This window comes from Polistes dominula, unplaced genomic scaffold (assembly GCF_049000335.1).
Source record: "Polistes dominula isolate Pdom_NZ unplaced genomic scaffold, Pdom_raw_medaka contig_16, whole genome shotgun sequence".
NCBI classification, from domain to species: domain Eukaryota; kingdom Metazoa; phylum Arthropoda; class Insecta; order Hymenoptera; family Vespidae; genus Polistes; species Polistes dominula.
In genome coordinates this window covers 6,206,192-6,231,967 of record NW_028301040.1, presented here as the reverse complement: position 1 = coordinate 6,231,967, position 25,776 = coordinate 6,206,192, and the positions used below count along the sequence as shown (strand labels likewise).

The 25,776-nt window shown below is 28.4% G+C and overlaps 5 protein-coding genes across 6 annotated transcripts; 3 read left to right on the top strand and 2 right to left on the bottom strand.

Annotated features, from left to right (window-relative positions):
- The first annotated feature begins 11 nt into the window (after positions 1-11).
- LOC107066256 (leucine-rich repeat protein shoc-2) lies at positions 12-5,898 on the top strand. The gene has a single exon (XM_015320728.2). The coding sequence runs from the start codon at positions 646-648 to the stop codon at positions 2,482-2,484; it is 1,839 nt and encodes a 612-aa protein (XP_015176214.1). The 5' UTR covers positions 12-645; the 3' UTR covers positions 2,485-5,898.
- LOC107066271 (uncharacterized) lies at positions 4,275-7,564 on the bottom strand. The gene is made up of 6 exons (XM_089174770.1): positions 7,337-7,564; positions 6,921-7,110; positions 6,661-6,832; positions 6,489-6,541; positions 6,216-6,397; positions 4,275-6,121 (listed from the first exon to the last, which is right to left on the bottom strand). The coding sequence occupies exons 1-6, from the start codon at positions 7,517-7,519 to the stop codon at positions 6,014-6,016; spliced, it is 888 nt and encodes a 295-aa protein (XP_089030896.1). The 5' UTR covers positions 7,520-7,564; the 3' UTR covers positions 4,275-6,013.
- A 141-nt stretch (positions 7,565-7,705) lies between these two features.
- On the top strand, positions 7,706-9,303 carry LOC107066218 (uncharacterized). Its single transcript, XM_015320644.2, has 3 exons — positions 7,706-7,884; positions 8,006-8,155; positions 8,252-9,303. Exons 1-3 carry the CDS (start codon positions 7,850-7,852, stop codon positions 8,475-8,477), a joined length of 411 nt encoding a protein of 136 aa, XP_015176130.1. The 5' UTR covers positions 7,706-7,849; the 3' UTR covers positions 8,478-9,303.
- Positions 9,149-13,620, bottom strand: Mcm2 (DNA replication licensing factor Mcm2). 2 transcript variants are annotated; one of them, XM_015320640.2, is made up of 15 exons: positions 13,377-13,619; positions 13,016-13,200; positions 12,768-12,931; positions 12,565-12,647; positions 12,298-12,480; positions 12,007-12,218; positions 11,732-11,924; positions 11,460-11,663; positions 11,137-11,368; positions 10,791-11,041; positions 10,543-10,707; positions 10,154-10,459; positions 9,889-10,071; positions 9,601-9,756; positions 9,149-9,498 (listed from the first exon to the last, which is right to left on the bottom strand). In XM_015320640.2, the coding sequence occupies exons 1-15, from the start codon at positions 13,377-13,379 to the stop codon at positions 9,370-9,372; spliced, it is 2,649 nt and encodes an 882-aa protein (XP_015176126.1). In that variant the 5' UTR covers positions 13,380-13,619; the 3' UTR covers positions 9,149-9,369. The 2 variants fall into 2 exon arrangements, with proteins under 2 accessions (XP_015176126.1, XP_015176125.1); XM_015320639.2 differs by having other exon boundaries at positions 9,149-9,756; positions 13,377-13,620.
- A 439-nt stretch (positions 13,621-14,059) lies between these two features.
- Positions 14,060-25,775, top strand: LOC107066148 (uncharacterized). The gene is given in 19 exon segments (XM_089174769.1): positions 14,060-14,327; positions 14,971-15,357; positions 15,457-15,537; positions 15,612-15,747; positions 15,842-16,312; positions 16,422-16,688; positions 16,767-16,981; positions 17,062-17,958; positions 17,961-18,053; positions 18,056-21,097; positions 21,166-21,307; positions 21,436-21,627; positions 21,740-22,117; positions 22,225-22,542; positions 22,660-22,819; positions 22,917-23,400; positions 23,468-24,167; positions 24,265-24,667; positions 24,767-25,775. Coding segments are annotated over 18 exon segments (8,643 nt in total). The 5' UTR covers positions 14,060-14,327; positions 14,971-14,990; the 3' UTR covers positions 25,064-25,775.
- Position 25,776: the final 1 nt, after the last annotated feature.

The following is a 25,776-nucleotide window of genomic DNA, read 5'->3' as shown; positions in this document are numbered from 1 at the left end:
AGATTATTATTATCTATATATTATACGCGTATGTATAATATTAAAAGCGCAGAATTAAGATATAAATCGATAAATCTAAAATTCGATCGAAGAATACCTAATAGAAGAAACCTTACCGAAGCTTTAATGAAAGTCAAGGAAAGATCATGCGCGTGGAACATAATTGAAGAAGAAGAAAACAGAATAAGCGAGTATCATTGTAGAGATATACATTTGTAATGTTTCACTTTTTGTGGTACCCTGTATATTCACTAGGAAAGTAAATAGAACAAGTTATTGATAGAGACATCCATGATATATTGAGTGGTAAAAATATTATTTAGAATACATAAGAAAGCGGAAGATTTTTGAAGAAAGGAATAACGTCTGTACAGAATATATACATACATAATATATATACATATATATGTAGAGGTGTGTATATATATATATATATATAAAAGAGAGTTTATACCTATCGTATATCACCGTTTCCAAATCCGTTCCGCGTTTGCGCCGCGTCAGGCGAACGTCAATAATGTCAATAGAGTCATAAAAGGAGGAAAGTTGATAAAAATATGTGATGTTGTAAATATACAATAGAAAAATCTAAATCTTAAAACTGTCGTAAGGAGTATAAATAATCGCGTCTAGTGGTATTAGATTATGAAAAAGTCGACTAAATATTGGACGGGTGTGGGTAACATTTCGACGGTGTGTTTGTCGGAGGTGAAGAGGGACCGAGGAGACCTCCGGGATAATCTTCCAACTATTTACATGAAGGAGCAGGATATACCCGAATATTTGGAGGGCTGTGGTCTGACAACTTGCACGGCGGCAACCGGCGACATGCCTGAAGCCGTGGAAGTATTACGAGATAACAGGGAGCACTTGAAGGAGAAAAAATTATCCAGTGCTTCCATAGCGGGACCTGACACGAAAAAGACCGTGACTGTTAAACATCCAGAGTCAAACAAGCCTAAACCAACAACCAAAAAAGGAAAACCCATTCAAGCTGACTTGGATGTCTCCAAGGAGTTTGTAAGATGCAAGGACGAATGTGTAAAACGTCTCGATTTAAGCAAATCGAACATAACGTATCTTCCGCACACAGTTAGAGATTTGACCCACCTGGTAGAGTTTTATCTTTATGGTAACAAATTAATATCTCTTCCACCAGAAATAGGTTGCTTAGCCAATCTCGAAACTTTGGCGTTGAGCGAAAATGCCCTTACGAGTTTACCGAGTACCTTGGAAAATTTGAAATCATTAAAAGTACTCGATCTAAGGCACAACAAATTGAACGAGATACCCGATGTCGTCTACAAATTAACGTCTCTCACTACGTTGTTTTTACGATTCAATCGCGTCAGGTATGTCAACGAAAATATAAGAAATTTAACAAATTTAACGATGCTCAGTCTAAGGGAAAATAAAATCAAGGAACTTCCAGCCGGTATTGGCAAACTTACTAACTTAATAACATTCGATGTATCTCATAATCATCTGGAACATTTACCCGAAGAAATAGGAAACTGTACTCAGCTGTCTACGCTTGATCTTCAGCATAACGAACTTCTGGATATACCGGATACCATTGGAAATTTGGTGTTAATCACTAGATTAGGTCTTCGATACAATCGTTTATCTAGTATTCCAAAATCCTTAGCAAAATGTAAATTAATGGATGAATTCAGCGTAGAAGGGAATCAGGTCTCCCAACTGCCAGATGGATTACTCTCCAGTCTCTCTAATTTAAAGACAATTACATTGTCCAGAAATTCATTTGCTGCATATCCGTCAGGAGGACCATCTCAATTTACAAACGTCTACTCCATTAATCTTGAACATAATCTGATTGATAAAATACCTTATGGTATTTTCTCTAGAGCTAAAAATCTAACTAAACTGAACATGAAAGAAAATCAATTAACTGCTTTACCTCTAGATACTGGAACATGGATCAATATGGTCGAATTAAATCTTGGTACGAATCAGCTAACCAAAATTCCAGATGACATTCAATGCCTTCAAAGTTTGGAGATATTAATTTTATCTAATAATTTATTGAAACGTATTCCTGCCAGTATAGCAAATTTACGTAAGCTCAGGGTCTTAGATCTTGAAGAAAATAAAATAGAGTCTCTTCCAAATGAAATAGGATTTTTACGAGACTTACAAAAATTAATCTTGCAGTCAAACCAAGTTACTTCATTACCAAGAGCAATCGGGCATTTAACAAACCTTACACATTTGAGCGTAGGAGAAAATAATCTTAATTATCTACCTGAAGAGATTGGCACATTAGAAAATTTAGATTCTCTCTATGTTAATGATAATGCAAATTTACATAATTTACCTTTCGAATTAGCTTTATGCACAAATCTTAGTATTATGTCAATTGAGAATTGTCCTTTGTCACATATTCCTCCAGAAATAGTTGCAGGAGGTCCATCATTGGTTATTCAATTTCTTAAAATGCAAGGTCCTTATCGATCAATGTAACAAATCTAGCCTTCAATATATCACATAGATGTCGATTCTTAATGCACGTGATACAAAGTATGATATTATAATGATCTCACTTAAATAACAACATATTAATGTTACTGATATGCATTGTATAAAGTGAGCAATATTTTTATTGTTGCAAAGTAAATAATACATATTTGTAATGTTTTCAATATAAAGAGAAACATACATTTAATATGTAATTGGTGCTCAATTGGAAGTTTATTTTGCAAATAAATGATGAAGCTATTTTAGATACTATGGTAGCATGAATCATACTTATATAACATTGTTAGTACAAACAAAAATATGTAAAAATGTTTAATCATGATAGAATCCTGCATATATAAGCTTTTAAGAATGTATGAATTTAAATTACGTTTATTCTTCAAGTATTTCTTTTATATTACGTGATCTTTTAAAAGATAATTTTAAATAATAAGTTACAATAATTAACAACTTCCTTTTATTTTTATTTATTTATTTTTCATACGTTTAAGAAAGTTGGAAACATAATATGGTAACTTGTAAGAACAAAGTTTATGCCTGGCATTGCATTCAAGAAAAAACGATCATAATATTAGTATATTTAAAAAACATAAATTCCTGAATATACATAAGTTTGATCTTCTCAAATTGTTAGAGATAATTTACTTCGCTTTTCATTTGTCTATTAGATATGCAATATGTATGAGGCTGAACATTAATATATTTGATTAAGATCAACTAATTTGTAATGTCAAATGAATGTTGATTTTACTTTATACTACATGATTAAAAAAAATATTAAGAATCGACATCAATTATGTCACACTGTATTTCTTATATTCTATTGTTATTTTACCGAACACAATTTTGCCAACTGTATACATGTATTATGAATTCCTAGGGGTGTTTAAATTTTGATCACCATATATATATTATATATTTACTTCTAATCATCTTGTTCTTTTTTCCAAATACAAACATATTGTCATTTTATCAGGTATAAAATTAAACATAAGAGATTCAAAACAGAGATATTCTTCTGATGACTAAAAACAGATATATATACATATACATATATATATATATATATATATATATATATATATATATCTATTTATCTAATTTAAGTAAAATATGCTAAACAGCACATTATTTTTTTATTTTTGACAGTATAAATATATACGCAGCTATTATAGATGTAAGAGTATACTGATTCTAAAAATAAGAAAAAAAGTTATAATTACAATTATTGTTTCATCATACAATATTTAGTGAAAGTTTTTATTTGGATAATAATAATAATAATAATAATAATAATAATAATAATAATAATAATAATAATAATAATAATTCTATCGTAAGCTTTTAAATCTTAAATCTCTTTCGTTAAATTTTATTTGACGTACAGTATCTATATATTTTATTACATAAATACAAAGCACAATGATAAACTGTAACATTATTTTAATAAATATATAATAAATAGTTGCTGAAAGCATTTAGAATAGAAATAAAATATTTTATGTATTATCATGTAGTGTCAGTCAAGAGACATTTAATAATTATAGTTTTATTCATTTTTTAATATTGAAAGTATTAATTATAAATTGCTGCTTTTATATAGTTACAAAGGATTAGAAAGTATTTATTTGAATAGCATTTATACGACGTATTTGTTATGGTATTAAAGAAAGATTATAGTATTGAGCATATATAGCATTTTCAAAGTATAAGAACAATTATTTTAATTCTGTTCAGTTCTTGTAATAGTCATTACACGTTCAATCTAGATTGTAAATTGAATAATTACAATACATTATCATGACAAGGGTTAATGCTGCCAAACATAAATATTTAATATAATAATAAATATTAAGTATACACACGAGCATAAAATTGTATTTTTCTTATCGTTTACAATATTCTCTTGACTGTACACAGAGACATAGTGCCAATATAAGTGTTAAGTAATTGTATACAAATATTCTTATGAATATCCATATGTGCATTATATTGTTATTTACAGACAAATATATTGTTAGCTATTTGGCTGATGTTATATAAATAAGATTACATTAATAATGCCGTAATATTCTTATTTGTGTAGATTTAATCTTCATTCAGATATTTGTAGATTTAGCATCGTGCAAGAGTTCAATTTATGGAGTTTTTCAATTCACGCATTCAAAAGCTTTTATAATTAATATATTTATCGTATTTCGAGTTAACGATGCTTAAAGTTATGTCGAATATGTAGCTGTTTATATTTATGTAAGTATATATAGATATTTTCAAAGTTTCAATAATTTTATACATTACATATTGTCTGTGGAAGTATATGCAAAGCATCGGACTCTTTCTTTATTGTTTACTGTTTCATTTAGAAAATAAATATATGCAGAATAAACTAATATTTATCTTTTATTTTCAAATAGAAAGATACAGAAATAGAATTTTGATTAAAGGTGTTAAATTGATACATTTTGATCAGCATTTAATAAATGCATATTTCACTTTCCTTATTTCTGCTGAAGTATATTGTCATATCATTGTTACAGCAAATGGTTGTGATAATGAAACGCTATTGAATTATTTTGGTAAATATTTTCCAAATTTTATATCACATATTACAATAATAAATATATCTAGCATATAGAGAATATAAAGAGATACAAAAAAATTCGAATATAATTAAAAGAAAGAGTTTCTATGCTATTAATTATTAAATATGTATTATCATATTAATATTTACAATCATATTCCGTTATAGAATTCACGTATATCTGTGTATGCATATATTCATGTTTTGTTAATAATATACTTTATGAATAATTTATCTACTTAATACTTAACAAGTAATAAACAAATTTTTTCAATGAATGTTATTACAGTTCAATGCTGTTTTATAGATATATATGTATACTATATATATATATTTTTAATTGTAATTTTTACAAGGCAATTTAAATTGCATTATTTGTTCTAATTGTTCAGTTAAAATTATCGAAGCACAAATATTTATATAGATATAACATTGATTTAACCGATCATTTAATTGAAAATAATTCAAATTTAATTGTAAAATTGTAAGGACCTGCATGTATTACAGATACAAGTGTAAATTGCCAATATTAATGCTACAATACAATTCGTTGTGATAAACTGTTTAACAGTTTTAAAATAAATAAGTAAAGAAAAAAAGAACCTATGGATTAGAAGTGGCTAGTTTAAATACTGTTTGGAAATAGAGAATATGCAATTCTCAAATTGTGTTGGATGATGGTATGTGTCGAACGCAATATTATGTGTATAATTTAAACAAATGTAATATTAATGTAATTCAGTGTATATTATATAATCATATAGAATCCTGTATAAATATTTCTAAATATATAAATATACTATAAAGTAAATACCTTATGTTTTGCATACTTTTTATTATACAGAATGTATGCTAAATGCATTTTATTAAATGCATAATATACAATTTTTAAGAATATTTTCAAAATTTAATACAAGGATGATAATACGTACGTTAACATTTCTTCTCCTTTTCTTTGAGTTGTCGATTCTGTTCAAACTTTAATGACAAATTACTTTGTATTTTTACTGTAAATTTGCTTTTTAATTCTTTTTTCTCATCCTATAAGATAAATAAATAAAATTATTCTAATAAATCAATTTTGATAGATATTACATTTGTGAATAATAGATTTGTCTAGGAAACATATAATTACTTTAATAAGATGTTTTACTGCGTTATTATTTACAGCTATTGTTTCTGATACTGTGTTACTGTTTTTAATTAAAACAGGTGAACACGATTTGAATTGTTCGAGGAGTTCTTTTGCCGTAGTAAATGTCAATGCATGATCTTTCTTTCCATTAACTATCAAATTGTTGTTTTTGCGTTCTAAATCTGTACATTAATTTTATAATTAGTTAATACTGTAATAAATTTTAGTGAAATTTTCATGAAATTAGTAGAGTCAACATTTTCATGTATTTACCATTAATGTTTAACTTTTTATTGTTATTTAAATTCCCAGTAACAGATATCAATCTAAAAATAATGAAAAAAGAAGAATAAATGTTTTTATTATTAATAGAAAATAAATTCGATATAATGCATCAAATCTGTATATGATATACGAGGATGAGCTGAAAAGTTTAGAACTTTACTTAAGAAGGTCCTTTATTTCTTCTGAAAACAATTTCAATCGTTCTATTTTTATAGATAAATTTGTTATTGTTGTCTCTTGTACATTTTTATCGGCAGTAATATCAAATAATTCCTTAGTTAAAATAGAAATTTCTTTTGATAACTTTTCAGTATCTTCATTGTACTGCATATCTATAAAATTAAAATTGAAAAGAAAATAGTATGAACTATTTAAAATAAAATTATTTGATTTATCTGAACTATTCGTAACAATAGTAACCTGTATTATTATTGTATTCATTTTGAATACTTTTAATTTCTTTATTATATGGACAATCGTGAGGTTTCATTGAATTTGTAATATATGGGTAATATTGGAAAATTTTGGAAAAATCATGATCACGTGAAAAGTTCCATACTTGAGAACAAAACTGATCTCTTATAATCCATTTTTCTTGTTCAGTATTATTCTACAAAAGAAAAATATCTTATACAGTATTCTAATAAATCACAAAATATATATGAGAACACAATAAACATTTTGTTATATATATGGATAGGATAACAATTTTGCAGCTGGCATAAAAACAATTTCATTTAAAAAATAAAACATGTGTTTTGTGTGTGTGTGTTGTCGAGGCTCAAGACTTGTCAATTCACCCACATATTTTGTATAAATATCAATCTTATAATTACTAATTGAATATTAGCACTATTTAATTGCATTTCCTTTTGTCGACAATTTTCTTCTAACATATTTATTACATCTTTTATAACAGTTTTTTCAATATTTAAAGAAATGACATTTTCCTTTTTATTTATTGTTTCATTGGAATGAAACAATTTATTATTATTATTATTATAAGCATAAGAATCCATTTATTCATATCGTTATAAGTATATATATATATATATATTTACTTATTTTAAATGTGCATTACAAAATGAATTTATAAATGGCGCCAATCAATTCAACTAGCACCATCTACCAGCGTAAAGATGAATGATTCATTTCCTTTTGTTCTTATCCCTACTTTTGTTTTTACTTCATATATTTGTGAAATAACCTCTCGTAATTTTTTTTATATGTAAATAAACTATTAGAAATTTATTTACATTGCATAAATAATATTGTTACTAATACTAAATAATAATAATAATAATAATAATAATAATAATAATAATAATACTAGTAATAAAAAAAGCAGAATGAGTTCAAATAAAATAGAAGTGATCAAGAAAAGGTTAGTATGTTTTATATGCATATATACATATATATCTTTAGGTATTTATTTATAGGCTAATTTATATCAACATTTTATAATAATATCATATATGTTTATTAACATTTTAATTGATTTTTAGTAATCTGCCATCTCAAGGAATGCGATGCCAAAAGTGTTTGAATTACGGTCACTGGAGTTACGAGTGTAAAGGTAAACGAAAATATTTGCACAGGTCATCTCGTACTGTGCAACTTAAATTAGCTTTAAAAATGCAAGAAGAAAATCAAATGTATGTATATCTTTAAATAATTATATAATTATTATATTTGTATGTATGTTATAAGAGTTATAGAGATAATACAGAATGTAAACTATTTATTTACAGGAAAGAAAAGAAAGAAGAAGTTAAGAAGTCTCATGGTCAGAAGAGAAAAAGAATGAGAAAAGAATCAAGTAGTTGCAGTGATTCAAGCTCTTCTAGTGCCGATAGTAGCAGTTCTAGTAGCAGTAGTGAAAGTAGTAGTAGCAGTTCTTCTTCGGATAGTGAGTCAGACTCGAATGATAGTGTTTCTAGTAGCAGTAGCAGTAGTAGCAGTAACTCTTCACACTGAAATATGTGATATATTTAACAATCAGACTTATTATTATTATTATTTTTTCGACATATTACATGCTTATTTTTGTAAAATAGCTCTTTTTATTTTCTCTAAAAAGTACTATTTATATATATGATTTTCTATCTTAGTCAGTAAGATAAAACACTCATGGAATATCCTAATATCTTTTATACATTACATATTTTACTTACTAAATTTTTCGTTAATAGGATGTTCTCTATTTTCTTTTTGGTTTTTTTTTTTTTATTTAAATATATCAAATGTGACTAACGAATAGAAAAAAAATTTATATAAGTAATATAAACTTAACGTAATAATTCTTATTATTTGATTCTCCTAAATCTATTTTTGTAGAATCCCTATGGCTAACCAGAATTTTAGGATTAAAAAATTAAAGAAATATATATTCTCTTTCTTTATAAAGTTTTTGTTTAGTAACATGCTTTCCATATTACTTCTCTAAAGTCTAATGATACTCTATTCTTTCACTCTACTCGCTCTACTTTTCAATATACTCCAACCTCATCCATTTATTATTCATTCCTTCGTTTATTTGGCGAATATTAATACCAATATTCCAAATAAATTATACTCTTTGCAATAAACGTTTATATAATTTTATTTTTTTTAGAGAAAAGTCATAGCAATATCAATAAGAGTAGACCTTTTGAAACAAATACATAATATATAATAAAATTAATGTAATTCGGTACATATTTTACTTACAATTGTTCATTATTAAAATAATTGTGTAAACAGTTACGTGCATACATATAAAATGCTTATAAAATAAAAGCTTCTTTTAATTGGTAAAAATGTCTTTGTATGTGAAAAAAGGAAACTTAAGAAATATTATTTAAAATAACACAAATATTTAATGAATTCTTCAGTCGTCGACATTTTCTGGAAGAGTTTGAATAATCACTTTTCTTCGAGAATCATATACAAAATTATTAGTTTTGAAAATATCACTTTCATAAAATGGATGTAAATTATGTATGTCGATTTGTTTAGCCTGGAAAAGAAAGATACATATATAAAAAAAAAAAAGAAATATACAAAAAAATGATTGTACATGAATACACAATATTTTTATAATCAATATAGTCTGTATTACCCTATCCAATAAATCTTTTTCGGATATTTCTAGAGTTGTAATTCGACTCCCATGTAAGGCTTTTTGGAATGCTAATGTATCCAATGTAATTTGACGAAGTATGTAATATAAAAGTTCACTGTGATCTTTTTTATATGATAAATATTTTTGGAATGTCTGAAATAATAAAATGTTGATATCAAGTTTAAAAATAAGCAGAAAGTAATTACGAGATTAAAGCAATTTATGTTTTCTACCAGGATTTTTCAAATATTAGTCAAATTAAAATTACATTTACAATTTACATACCTGACGCATACTTTTCATAACAGAGTATTTTTGTGTATCAACAAAACTGTCTAAAACCATTCTTATAGCAAGATTAATATCACTTTCTTGCACATGATCTCGTAAATGCATTTTTGCACTAGCTTCAGCCATACGAATAATGCTTTCAATATGTCGTACTGTTATAGGTAAACTTCCTGTAGCCTGTAAAACAATATGGTGTGTTGATGATTTAATTAAATTAATTATTTACAGCATATAAATTTTATAAACGATTTAAACTTACCAAACTTTCTTGCCTCAAACGGCTGTATAATTTAGCTACTTTATCTTGATTAATGTTAGTTAATTTAGGATGAACGTTTTGTTTAGCATAGACAATATACTTTTTAAGAAGATCTTGAGGAATAGATAGATTTTCAGTTGTCTCGGTTGGTTCTGGTGGTACTGCTTTTTCTGAATTAGTTGGATGATGTTTAACGTGCGAGTTTACCACAAATTTAGCTAAATGTCTATCTTGCATAGGATCCACTTCATCTTTTACTATACATAGTATATCAAATCGAGAAATAATCGGTTCCGATAAATCCACCTATAATAATACAATGTTCTTAAATATAAACTCATATAACATAATTTATAAACAGTTATTTTTAAACATAAATAATATCTTACATTTTCTGAAAAGGTCATACTGGCATCATATCTTCCTCCAATTGGATTGGATGCAGCTATTACTGAACATCTAGCATGTAATGATGTAACAATTCCTGCTTTTGAAATAGAAATACTTTGCTGTTCCATAGCTTCGTGTATAGATGTTCTATCTGCATCATTCATCTATAAAATATAATATTAAAAATCTAAATTAATAGAATCTTATAATATAATAATTTTTACAATGATTTATATGAATATATTACCTTATCGAATTCATCAATTAGACAAACACCATGGTCTGCTAAAACTAAAGCACCAGCTTCTAACGTCCATTCTCGTGTAGTAGGTGATTTACGTACATATGCAGTTAAACCTACAGCAGAAGCTCCTTGGCCTGTTGTAAAAATTGCTCTTGGAGCTATTTTTTCAATATATTTTAAAAATTGAGATTTAGCTGTTCCTGGATCACCACAGATCAAAACATTTATATCTCCTCTTACTTTATGCTTATTACCTTTTTTAAAAAAAGAATATCTTAATTAATATAGACATATCAAACAATTTTTTTCTTCATTATAATGTGATAAAATTAATTAATGATTTATTTACCAGGATTTTTGGCTTCTCCTCCAAAAATAGTTAACGCCAGTGCTCGTTTAATATATTCATGTCCATAGATAGAAGGAGCAATACTTGCAACAATTCGATCAGCGATACGATGATCTTTACTTAAAGCAAGAATACTAGCGATATCTTCTTCGGTTAAAGATTCAACAATTTCTTTAGAATCTTTTACAAATAAATAATTAGCCAATAATACTGTAGAAAACACTGGAAATCCCTGATTAAGATAATTGCAACAGTTTAACAATTTAAGAAATATATAATAGAACGATTATTTAATGATAAATGATATTAATTATATGATCAACCTGTTCTGTATTTAAAGAACCGTCATAATTGTTAGTATATATAGCTGTAAGATCTATCTCATCTCCTGGTTTACATCGATCGCAAAGATCAGATAATAAAATACAATCTTTACTTCTTGGTATTCTTCCTGCAGGTACTCTTCCTGGAGATTCTTGAATTGTTATTCTTTGATAATTTCTGTAGATTGTTTGTTCCATATTAATCTAAAAATTTTATCAATAATGAATATGTATGTTAGAAATGACCCATATCTTTATAAACATATGCTTACCATGAAAGGACCCAAGCTTTGACATTCTGGACATGAACTCGGTTTCACTTCTGAATTTTGTGATTGTACAAATGGGCCAAGAACATATCCACATTTAGAACAATCATATTTCACGACAGATAATTGTGGCAACACTCCTGTTGTAGCTGTTACAACACCAAGAGTTCGAACTAATTGGTTAAGATGTAGCTTCCTATATTTTCAACATAAGTTACAAACAAATACAAACATAAAAGATACAAAATGTGAGAATATCAAAATATCATAGCTTGTACCTAAATGTACGTAATTCCTCTATTAATGGAAGTTCCGATATTCTAACATGAATTTCACTTGTAACTCTTTCGTAACTAGGGAAAATAGTTAATACCAATTCTTTAGCTACTTCATCAAATATTTGTAACATTTGAAACGGAGCTTCAGGCAAAAAATAAGCCAAAACATGTTCTTTACTTGCAAGAATAGGAAATTCCACGATAAAGCTAGACTATGATCAAAATTAAAAGATTAAATATAAATCAATATACACAAAATTATATATAAAACAAATGTTCTACTTCTAATACCTGATTACTTTCGCACATGTGACGAATACGTTCTCTATACATATATTGTCCTTTTGAATTTGTGTGGGTACGCAAAAAACTTTTAAAACGATTGGAAATTTCTGTTCGTGGCCCTAACATCGTAACCCATTCCTTGATAGAATGACCTTTTGTATCTTCTAAATTTTCAATAGATTCTATTATCTACGATTAGGAAAAGGAAAATTTTTTAAATGATAGTAGATAAGGAATTATATTTGTAGAAATAAATAATAAGTAGATTTATACTTCTATATCATCAATATCACCAGTGGCAGCCTTTTCAGCCATACGTCGCTTGTGAGTTTGAGTATCATCTTCATCGGTATCATCTGTAATTTATATTATGGTAAATGAATGAGAGTAAGAATATAATAATCAAAGAATGCTTAAGATTACAAGTGAAAATGAATATTTCTATAAATGATACAACACTATAGAAAGAATTTTACCATAAAGTAAATCTCTATCATCTCTTAGAATTCCAGCTGCACGATCTCTTCTTCGCATTTCTATTTCAGCTGCTACACGATCTCCTTGAGACAATTCGGAGTACTCATCATCGTCAAGCATTGTAGGATCATATCTATCAAGAGCTGGCATGGGACGATAGTCGCTGTATAATCAAACATTTGATTAATTAACAAATAAATATTTTAATCCATAAATCTATTATAATATATTATGTATAATATCTTACGCTTCCATGTTATCTCCAAATAATTCTTCTCCTTCTTCTTCTTCTTCTTCTTCTTCTGGGTTATTAACATCATTTTCTTCATCAAGTAATGCGCTTTCATCTGCAAAAGGTTCATCTATTTCTGGTGCAGGAGATGTCATCATATCTGTATGCCTGTCTGATCTGACAGGTGAACTACTTTGACTCTATAATATAATAAAACAAATACAAACAACATAAGTAAAACTTATTTGACAACAAATATTTTCAGATTAAATCATTTCCTGACAAGTATCTACATTTAATTATATCCAATAAAAAGTTACATTTTAAATAATTATATTTTTATTTATCAATTATTTTTTAATAATTAATTACTTACCATGATGTATAATTAATAAAATCTAAGGAATTAAAACTATGAGAGTAGCAATAACTTATATTTAACTATGTATTTTAACGAAATATAAGTTAACAAAGAAATATAATTATTTAATTATTATTTAATAAATAATGTGATAAAAATATCGTAATTTATTAAAAATATTTATTTTTACTGTATAATAATAATTATATGTATAAATGCACATGTAAAACACATAAAACAACATTGAGCGTCAACACTAGGTGGCGTTAGATTCATAAATTTCCCGCTAAATTTCCGCCATCTATCGATTCCTCCATCTTGAAAATTATTCAAATTATAAAAGTTTTCCTAAGATTATTCAGTTGTGTGTTTGCATCATATTTATTTTATTTAATAATTATTTATTTAAAAAGATAATGAAGCTTAATTAAATCAAGCTAATAAAGCTTTTACATTTCTAAAATTAAGTTCTTTGCTTGGAAAAAATAATAAAATACGATCAAGTATTTATTTGGAAATATGCCTGAAATGTTATGTTAATATATTTGTGTGATATAATGGTAGTATATGTATTTATGTATATATACAATGAGTAAATTTTTATATACATATATTCTTTCTGTTTGGTTAGGTTTAATAATTTAAATAATAGCTTATTATTAGGCATTTCCACCAGAGGCGCTGTAAACAGTGAACCATGTTAAATACAAGGGACATATCAGACAGATCAAACCCTTTAACCTACTAACAGTTTCTACTCGTTTATAGTGTCGATTTCTTGTTTGAATAAAATGTCTGACATTTTTCATTCGCAAAGGCTGTTGAACATTAATAAATAGTAGTGACAAACTTACTTATATTATATTAGAATTTTATCTATTAATAAAGTTACACTTCCTAAACTATTTTAATAAATTTTGCAATAAAAAAATGTATTGCTCTATTACTTAAATATATTGTTGTAAGGTAAGAAACAATCATTTACAATATTCAATATCATATATTTAGCTTTAACAATATTCAGATTGTTTTCCTATCTTACATTATTATTTTCATAATTATATTATATTTGTACATTTTATTTGTTTAAGAAGCCAATTTTAATCGTACACATTTTTTGTTATCTGTTTATGGTTTGTTTGTATAAATATAATATGAATTTGTTTGTATGCGATTTGGTAATAGAATTTCTATAATTATCTACGCAATAAAAAGATAATTATTATTTTTATATTATATTTTTATAATTGAATTCAATTTCTCAAATAATATGTTGCTTTGTACCTTAATAATACAAAAAATATGTAAATTTAATTAATGAAATGCATGGTATTTATATTTTTGGTTAATAAGTTTTATAATTATTTATTACGCCTAGAAGCTTTGATATTTTTAAATTAAACTTGCATTATTCTCATTAAATATAATAATATCTATTAAATATAGACCTAACACTAATAATAAAAACAAATTACAATAAAACAAGGTCAACTAGGAATGATACTTTTCAGAATTTAAAATTGTATATTTTATATTTATAAACATTGTTTTTCATTTGACTTTATCTTATTACGCTTTCCATTTATATTTTGTAATTTTGCTTAAATAGCGCTTAAGAAAAAAGGCATAATGTCTGGAACTGAGGATGCTTATGCTCCAGAAGAGCCTACACCGGATATTTCAATGTCTTTACTAGACATACAGATGCCAGAAACACCTGAAAGTACTAAAGGCCAAGCAAGTGATGGAGATACATGTAGGTTAGAAAGTCCAAGAATGCTTAAACCCGTTCTTGGCAAAGTTCAAGCTAAAAAGAGATTATTGGCATTTGCGAATAAATTTAATGTATTACCGAAAACTCCAATTAAATCTTCTGTACCTCAAGTTATCGGTGCAGACAATGAAGATACCACTGGTGAAACAAAATCTATAAAAACAGAACAACAGTCATCGTATAACCGTTATTCCACTGGTAGTAAATTAAGAAAGAAAGCAGGTATAAAAACGAAATAGATTATTTTATTCTTCTATTTATTTTTTATTTGTATTTTTAATTAGTATTAGATAGAATTATTTTTTTGTTCTTTTTATTCAGAAGAGAAAGTTCTAGCGATAGAAGAAATTAGAAGGGAAGAGTCTAAAAGTAAACTATTACTCGCAGAAGCTATGGCTGCAGGTAATTAAACTTTAAATGTAATATGTAATTACAAATTTTGAATATGATAGATAATTTGATTTACTTTTGTATAGCATGTTTAGAAGAAGAGAATTTTACTAGAAATAATTCAACTATGTGGGTAACATCGAGAAATTCTAAAGGAAGATCTAGATCAAATGATGTAATTTCTTCTCAAAGGGGTTCAAATAAATCTGTATTAGAGCGCAAGTATGTGATATAAATATTAAACTATTTTTTCTTAGTTTTATTTTGAAGAAAATAAAAATGTAATAATATATAAAATATACCAAATATTTTAAAGGAGAAAACATAGCAAAGAAGGAAAAGAAAGAAGTGGAAATAAACAAGTAAAAGAACAACATGACAACAAAGAAAGATATAATTATAAACCATCTCTCCAGAATAGGGAACAATATAGAAAGGATAAAGAAAGAAGAGAAAATAAATATAAACGAACCGAGGCCAAGGTAGAATTGAATCGTGACAAAAAAAATAATGGAAGGGATAAAAAGGAAAGTCAGAAAGACAAGAAAGAAGAATTAAGAGAAAAGAAGGATGAATCGAAGGACAGAAAGGATAAATCAAATGACATGCGAGAAAATGATACAGATGTTAAAGATAAAAAGGAGAAAAATAAATTCAAAGACAAAGAGAAAGAAAAAGAATTAAGGAAGTGCGAATCGTGGGCAGAAATTAAAAAATCTGGTGTAACTATGAACGAATACATTCAATTTAGAAAACAAGAAATGTCAGAACGATCTATCAAAAACAGGTTCATATTTTGTTATTTTATATTTTGTAATATTTCATTTATTTTTGAGTTTCATTAGAATTAAAAGAGAAAATAAGTAGAATGTAATATAATAGTAATTGTACTGCAGGACAATGCAAGATTATGCTCGTAGCTTGGATCAAATGTTGATGTTGAATAACTATCGTGTAAGACGTACTGCCTTAATTGCTGAAGGACTAGATGGACTTAAAGGATTTCCCCCGGAATCTATTAGATTAACAAAACGTGGACGGCAATTACTTTATTGTGAAAATCCTCGCGTGTCTCTATTATTAAATCGACAACAGTTATTTCAGGCTGTTACATTGGATCGTAGGGAAAAGCTACGAAAAATATGTGATGCAACGTCTATTCAGTATGAATAATTTTTTTCCTCTTTTATTCTCTTTTATTCTGTTTCTTTATTTATTTAATTAGCCAATGATTGTTGTAGAGTCAACATAGGAGATAACGAAGAACCGCCGTGTTCTCGTAATTGGTATAAAAAATTAAACACAATTGAATCTAATGATGACACAAAATGGCAATTATCCGTGGATATACAATCGTCAAAATCAAAATGGGACAGTGAAGATGAAATTCCACAAGAAAATAATGAAATAGAAAATAAGGAGAAGAAAGTGGAAACAGAGAATATTATTGAACAAGGTAAGATTATTAATATATTATTTACAATATATAAACAAGTACGTAAATCTTTATATAAGTAAATAAAATTAAATTTTTAGAAGAGAATAAGGTATCACCCTCTATTACTAATTCTTCCGACGAAAATAGCAGGAATGAAGAAAATACTTCAGATGATCAGAATAATTCTGAAATTGTTGACAAATCTGAAATTGTAGATAAAGAATCTGCTTCTCCTATTTTATTATCTACAGGAAATGAAAAGTTAGCTTCGGAGTATGAGCAATTTATGAAAATGGTCTGTACAGAAATTCCTTTACCAGATACAGTAAGTACAGTACAAAAATTTGCTTCGGAGAAATGTCCACGTAAATCTGTATCTCCATCGAATTATCATGAATTTAATATAGAAATTACATCAATGCATAAGCATAATACTTTTCCTATGTCTAAAGATTTGACATGCGAAAATCAAAATAATATTGCTAGAGAAATATTAACGGAAAAACAATTGCAAGAAAAAGAACGTTTAGAAAACTCCTGTGCAGCGTTTCAACATTCAGAACATTCCACTTTGTCGGTAAACTCACAAACTTCTATGCAAGAGAACGAAAGAATATTTGAAAATACAACTATGTGTGAGGAAGAGGAAATAAAAGAATCTAAATCTATACCTAACGATTGGAATGAAGCTAGGATCAAAGTGGAACAATTAAGTGATGAAAATTCTGAACCAAAAAGAAGAAAGAGAAAGAAAAAGCGGTTATTAAAGGAAACATTTAGTAGTAGCGATTCGTCTAGTAGTAGTAGCTCCTCAGATTCAGAAGATAAAAAGACTAAACGACATAGAAGCAGAAAATTATCTCAAGATTCGAGTTCATCTGATTCTGATAGTAGTGAAAGTAGTAGTACAAGCAGTAGCAGCGATTCTTTCAGTTCTGATAATAAAAGAAAAAAGAAGAAGAGGAAGAAAAGAAAACTTAGTAAGAAAAAAAGAAAGCTAAAAGAATAATGAGAATAAAGAAAAAACGTAGAAGAAAGGAGAGTTCTCCATCGAGTAGCAGTGATTCCGATGAAAGAAGAAAAAGAAAAAAATGAGAAAGAAGAAATTGAAAAGTAGAAAAGCATTGAGTAAGAAAAATCTTGATAATAGAGAATTCTTGAATGAGGTTTCAGATTCGTCTATAAAACATACGATACAATCTGTATCGAAACAAATTAAAGATGAAATGAATGTTAAAATGATCCAAGGAGAAAAATCTAATTTATGGGAAAATAAAAACAAATCGATAATATCCAATAAAGATGGTCAGAATAAAAGTACGGATAAATTTTTAGAAGCATGGAAAGTAAATTCGGGAATTATATCTGAACAACTTGGAAGTCAAATGTCCGAAATAAATCGTGATGTAAATATGTTGAAAGATGATGGGCAAAATAAATTTAAAAAAATCGACAGAGGTGAGCAAAGTATTACAGTAATAGATAAAATAAACGAGAAGCGATCTGATGACAATTTTGCCGAAGGGAAACAAAAGATAGAAAATGATTTGGATGAAAAAAGAAAAAGGAAAAAAGATAAGGATAAGAAAAGTAATAGCGAGTTCCTTGCTGGTTGGGAAAAAAGAGCAACTGAACGCATAGCACACCAAATGATACAGGATGATATGAAGTTATCAAAGAAGTTAGAGAAACACAAAAAAGAAAAATGGAGAGAAACAGAATTTGATACTTTAAATGTACCATCGTTAACACAACTTGAAAAAGAAGTACATAAAAGTCATCTATTGGCTGACGAATGGGAAGTAGACAGTTTAGAAGGTATTGCAAATTTAGCAGTTAATAAAAAAAGAAGTTCTCATGTTTCGAAAAAATTGGAAAAAGAAGTGAAATATGATAAAAAAACAGACACATATATTGCCGTTGAAAAGGGAAGTACAAGAGAAAATCGTAAACGAATAGAGAAATGCACCATAAGAATCTGGGAAGATGAGGAGGAAGAAGGTGAGAGAGAAGCTATGATGCTCATTCAAGAGAAAAATCAAAGGAAGAAAGATGATTGGGATATTGAAGAAGAATCATTTATGTGTACTAATGAAAAATCCAAGGATAATATTGATACAAATAGCGTAGCCAGTGCTACTAGTGCTGCCACAACTATTGTTAGTGATATCATTGATATTGCCAGTAACATTCAGTCTGACTTATCTATTAACTATGCTAAAAGTAATAAAGATAGAAAGAGCGTTGAAATGCTTGATAATTTACAAGAAAATGAATATAATATGAATAAAAAAGTGAAGAAAAGTCGTTGGGATATAGGATCTCAATCTGATGATAAGATGGAACTCAAAGCTTCTGTTATGTGGGAAGAGGAATGTGTTGAATGGTCGAATCGAACTAAACCTGAACATACAAGTAGTAGAACATCTTTGGATGTACCCGACAAAATTTCATTAAAAGATAAGGTAAAGGATGATATTTGCCATGTTGTAAATGAACCGTTAAATGTTGAGACATTTGATTCTAAATACTCTGAAAATCCTATGAATTTCGTTAAAAGAAAACAATCTTGTTCTTTGAAGTTGGAAGATAAGGAATTATTAGAACAATCATGGAGCGAAAATGAAAATATTGATACAATTATAGAAAAGAAATCAATGAAAAATAAAAAGAATCTATCCACAGAACGATTGAAATCTATCCTAGATATTGATACCAAATTAGGACAATCAAAAATAGAGTTGTATAGTCCAAGTTCTCCAGCACCATCTCAGAAGTCTGAAGATATCGAAGGATTTTCTTGTGGCAGTAATTCAACTTCTTTGAACAAGAATAAATCACATGAAGATAAGAACAAAGAATTATCTCAAATAGAAGATAATTCAATATCTTCTTCCACTATACCATTACAATTAAAGAAGTTCCATGAAAATATATACAAAGGTTCTAAAGCATCAACAACTAAACATAATCTTCAAAATATGGATGTTCATTCAAAAACTGAAAAATGCAATGAAAATTCGGAGAAGTTACTCAATAATTTACTCGCCAATGATTTATGTTCAGATGGACATTCATCTAAATCTTTACGAATGGATATGTTTGCTGAGTATGAAACAGATGTATCTTATAATAATGAAAATGTTCAGAATGTTGATATAATAACAGAAACGAATACAAAAGATGATGAGACAAATGAGGACAAAGCAACTTTTAAACTTATACCTAAACAATTTTTAATTCGACGCTCTAATGAGCATGATAAATCAAAAACGACTGAAGTGCCCTTACTTGATTCTGCGCAACAAGTTGCCGCTCTTTTAACAATTCAGCAAAAGCTTTTACAGTCGCGTATATTAAGCAGCGATAAAGAAGATACAGAATTTTCTACTGCAGCATCTACAACTATGGCAAATGCAAATAAAATTGTTGATGCTACTATAACAAGTACCGACGAATGTTCTTCTGCAGATCTTGCTATTACTGCCACTAATATCACATTGGGATCAAAAGAAGAAATATTACAGAACTTGCAACTTCAAACTACTCATTCTAAATTTAAATCATCCAACATGTATTCCGATCAAAATGATGAATACAAAAATCAGGATAAGAAAAAAGATGATAATGCTAAGACAACAAAGCTTACTATTGAAGATAATAATGACATGGATTTACTGCAAAGTACAAAATCTTCAAATAGAGAATTAAAGAGAAAGAGACCATTTAAGCAGGAAGATGATAAACGATACAACAATAATCGTGATAAGGACAAAAGAAATAAAAAAATGAATGAATTGATGAGAGACAGAATTGACAAGAGAGATTATAAAGGTTCTAGGAATACAGAATATAATGAAAACAGAAGAAAAATGAGTCCGATGAGGAACAAAAGAAAGCACATTGATAGTCCGTGTACTTCTTGGGAATGCGAAGGTAGTGGAAGTGGCAGTCATAGTCGTAGCTGGAGTCGAAGTCGAAGTAAAAGTCCAAGAAGACGAGATGAAAATGTTTCATATATTCGAGATAGAGACAGAAAATTAAATAGATCTAATAGAACAAGAAATGTGGACGATCGAAAAGATAGATTTGGACGAAGCCCAGAAAGATCATTTAATACCAGTTACAACAAACGTAAGTATTCATTCTGTATATTATATGTATTAAATTATACAAATACTTTAAAAAATATATATTTATAGCAAATAAAAACAATCGTGACGAATGGAATAAAAGAAGATATGATAGTATGGATAAGAATCGAGAGAAGGAAATGAAATCGTATGATCCAATTGAAATGTTAAGGGAAAGAAATATGGAACTTAATAAACAGGTTGAAAATAGGTATTGTCTTTTAATATCTATATGTATATATAATATATTCGATTATTTAGATTATTAAATTAGATTTAAATATATTAGATTAACTAAAATAGATCAATTCGATTGTAACGCACATTGAAATCTTTTAGAATACAAATCGAAGAGGAAGCAGATCAAGCATTTTGGCAATTTGGAATAGATAATGCTTTACGAGAGGGAGAATCTTTAGATTCATTTAGTAATCAACAGGATATGAACTTAGATTATAATAACAGACCTTATTATAGGGATGAAAGCTTGGAAAGGGAAATTATGGAAGGTCCTATTACTTCTCGACGAAGGTACTTCCTTTTTCTTTTCTTGACAGAATATTATAATAATAATAGTAATGAAATATTTCATGTAAGTTTATAAATGAAAAACATATTTATGCTTTTATGATATTAATTTAAGCCAACAACAAAGACAAAATATAAGACGAGATATGCAGTGGGGAAAAGTAGGTGATACTACTGATTTAGAAAAATATACACATTCTATGAGAAGAACAGAAAAACAAAAAAGATCAATGCTATCCCCCTGTTTAAGACACTCGCCATCAAGATTATCTCTAGATAGATTTAGATGCCTATCAAGATCGCGATCGAGAACGTGGTCTCGATCAAGATCGAGGACGAGATCAAGATCAAAATCACCATTGAGGCCGTCACGATCAAGGGCAAAATTGCAGTCAAGATCTAGATCAAGGTCTAGATCAACATCTAGAACCAGATCGAGAAAACGAAGTCCCGAATATGAATCAAGATTATCTGAAACACATCGTCTTTCTCGGTATATGGTTATTTTATTAGTTGTTATTTTATTAGTTGTTATTTTCTTTACGCGATAAGATTATTATTCATTTATTTGTATAATATTATACATTTTTATATAATCAGGTCACCTTCTTTATTAAGGGATCAAATCAATGGAAATTTAAGAGATAATAGGAAAAATTGTGAAGAAACCGGTAGACGCATAGAGACAATTGTACAGTCAACTTCCGGTGTGACGAGAGTAACAGCAGATTCTACTGTTATGGATACAGAAATGCAGATTTCTGTCGGTATAGATAATGTATCTTCAAACTTTCAATATCCTGGTGTGAACGAGTCTAGTAATGATTATTATTACACGGAGAATAACTTGACTTACCCTCCTTGCATAAACAATACTACTGTTACAAACTCTCCAAAGCGTTTGTCCCTTGATGACAGGTAATGATTATAATAACACGAACCTTTTATCTACCAATTTTAATTTTCTACGAGTTACATTTTTTAATAGTTGTCTATATGATTTACATTAATTGGTAATTATTTATTTAACTGCAGATTGGAATTAGAATTAGGAATTAAAAAGCAACATGAGCAAGAAACAAATATACTCCCTGATTATTCGAATAATTTTAATGCAAATACCGTTGTATATCCATCTCCTCCACCACAACCTCAACAACAATTGTACCGCCGTCAACCTACTACAGTATTACAGGTAAATATATATATATATTTATATATCTGATTAAACAATTGGTAGTAGATTAATGAAATAATTATTACAATAATTATAATTGTTTTTCTTGATATAGGTGGGCAATGTTTTACAAGTGGTACCTGCAGATTATAATGGAATATCTCCAACACGTACAGAAGTACCTGCAATTACAACTCCTCCAGTTGTACACGGATCCAGTCAAGTTGTACGCGTTGGTAATGTCCTTCAAGTAGTACCAACATCCTTAGACTGGAGCAGTGGTACACAGTCAACTGTAGATCAACCAGGAACAACTTCTTATTCTACTGAACCTGCACCTTCTCCCGTTTCAGTCCCAATTTCTGTTCCCGTACCTGCTCCTGTTCCTATGCCAGTACCCACTATTCCAGCTATTCCCACTATTCCCGGTATTTCCACCATTCCCACTATTTCCAGTATTCCTTCTGTGGTATCAACACCAACACAAAGTTCGACCTTATCCCCAGTGCCTTTAGCTCTACCGGTTTCTGTACCTGCACCTGTACCAATACCAATTTCTGGGGCAACATATCCAAGACCAGAAATTACAGTACCACCGAGTAAGTTTAATTTATTTGTTTTATTATTAAATAAATATAACAACAAATTATACTATATTAATTGCAGGAGTGACAGCACAACCAGTATATAATTATGAAGCAATACTTGAAGCTCGTCGAAAAGAAAGAGAAGAACGTAAGAGATTGCGTGAAATACGTAGAAAAGAAAAGGAACGCAAACGTATAGAAAAAATTAATCGAAGGGCACTTAGACTTCTTGAAAAGAAAACAATAGGTACACCACAATCGGATAATACAACATTAGATCATCGGAAAATACCTCCGTCTATAGATCGATCGGTTATAAAAGCTCTTCATGAAGCAGATGAGGAAGCTGCTTTAGATGACCAGTTAGAAAAAGAACCAGAGAATTCAATTCCATTAACATCTCCTGTAGTAGTAGAAGAAGAAGAAGAAGATGTTACAGGAGATGACGATGAAGATGACGAAGAAGAGGAGGAAGCAGAAGCAGAAGCAGAAGCAGAAGCGGAAGCAGAAGCAGAAGCAGAAGCAGAAGCAGAAGCAGAAGCAGAAGCAGAAGGAGAAGATGAAGATGATGATTATGAAGAACCTGAAGATGATGAAGAAGAAGAAGAAGTAAATGATCAAAAGTCAATATTCAAAATAGAAAATCGAAAGGAAGATAATAAAGAGACGGAAGTATCGATAAATGACGTTAATATAAATCAAGAAGAATCTAAACTCAAAGATTGGCCGCTATTACCTACAGCACCTTTGAAAGGAATACTTGTATCACCAGGCTTTAGGTATGCAAAGTTTTTTTTATATAAAAATACTTATCTGTATTTATTATATATTAATGAAATATATATATATATATATATATATATTTTTGAATTATAGAAAAGATACATTTTCTAATGGGAACATAGATAATCTTTCTATATTAGATGAGGATAATGAAGATAGTATGGATAAAGAGGAAGTGGAAACAGAAAAATCAAGTGATGTTAACAAAAGCGATAATACCGTTGAGAATAAAATTAACGCGATAAAGCATAGAATGAAGTTAAAGTTAAAATCATCGCAGAAGAAAAGAAGAATAAAGAAATCTGTTCAATTTGCGGACGGTGTTAAACCTGGCGAAGGTACTAGTCCTAGCGGTGGAGAAGGAGATATGCCATCTCCGCCTCCCCCTTCAAGTATGATATCCCAGGACAATTCTTGCGACTTAAAGAGGTCCATTTCTAAAAGAATGAAGAAAGACAAAAGAGCAAGATATCCCAAAACAAAGAAAAAAGTTAAAGTATGTTAACAAAGTTAAGAGTATAACTTTTTATACATATTATAATGTATTAAATAATTTCTTGTTAAAATACGTATTATATATACATTAATATTTTAGGTAAAAATAATTAAATTAAAGAAACCACGCGTCACTCCTTTGTCTGCTATGATGATAGAAGATTCTGATGAATTGGATGATCTTCCACCACCGCCACCGCCACCAGGTTCTCCACCGCCTCCAAATTTATGGCCCAGTTATCTGTCAGCCTATAGTGGTACAATTAGAGCTACTGAAACACCATCAATCGTTCCAACGCCAACTCCAGTACAAGCTCCACCACCACCAACTCCATTACCACTTTTAGTTCCTCCACCACCATTAAATTACACGATACAACCTTGTACTAAGGCATAAGCATTCAATCACAATATGTCTACTTTTTTATTGAAACTTCGATTTTATCTTATTGTACAATTCTTTTATATAGTAATCATGAAATAGCCAATTTATACCAGTTCATCTTTGTGGGAAAATACAATCCTAGAATATTTGGTATGAAGAGAAGTAACGAAGCATACTCTCAAATACTATTTCCTGTGCTGGAGAGTGAGAAAATGATTTGAGATAATGCAATTTATTGCTTTTGTAAATAGCTGGTCGATTGCAATAACTAGGGTGATATAGTATTCTAAAGAAAAAAAAGAAAAAAAAGAAACTTACGTTAATCCTTGTTCCAACATAAACTACATCCTGTTTTTTCATGATTAATTGCATTGGTATATTTTTGATAGCAAACGAAAAAAGAATGCATAAATAAATGTTTAAAATATTAGAAACATCGCTAATATATTAAGGATAAACATATGTGTATATTTTATTTTTGTAGTTTTGTCAGCACAGAGTGTTCGTTTTTGAAAAATTGTGAATAATTTTTAGTTAGCATTTGACAAAGTTTTTTCTTGCTTTGTAATTTTTATGCAAAGAAATTAATGAGACTTGTATATATATATATATATATATATATATATATATATATATATATTACATGCGTACATATATGTGTACGGTTGATATTAGAAATAATTCTAACTAAAAACTAATCATTTAAATAAAGGAACAAGGTAAAT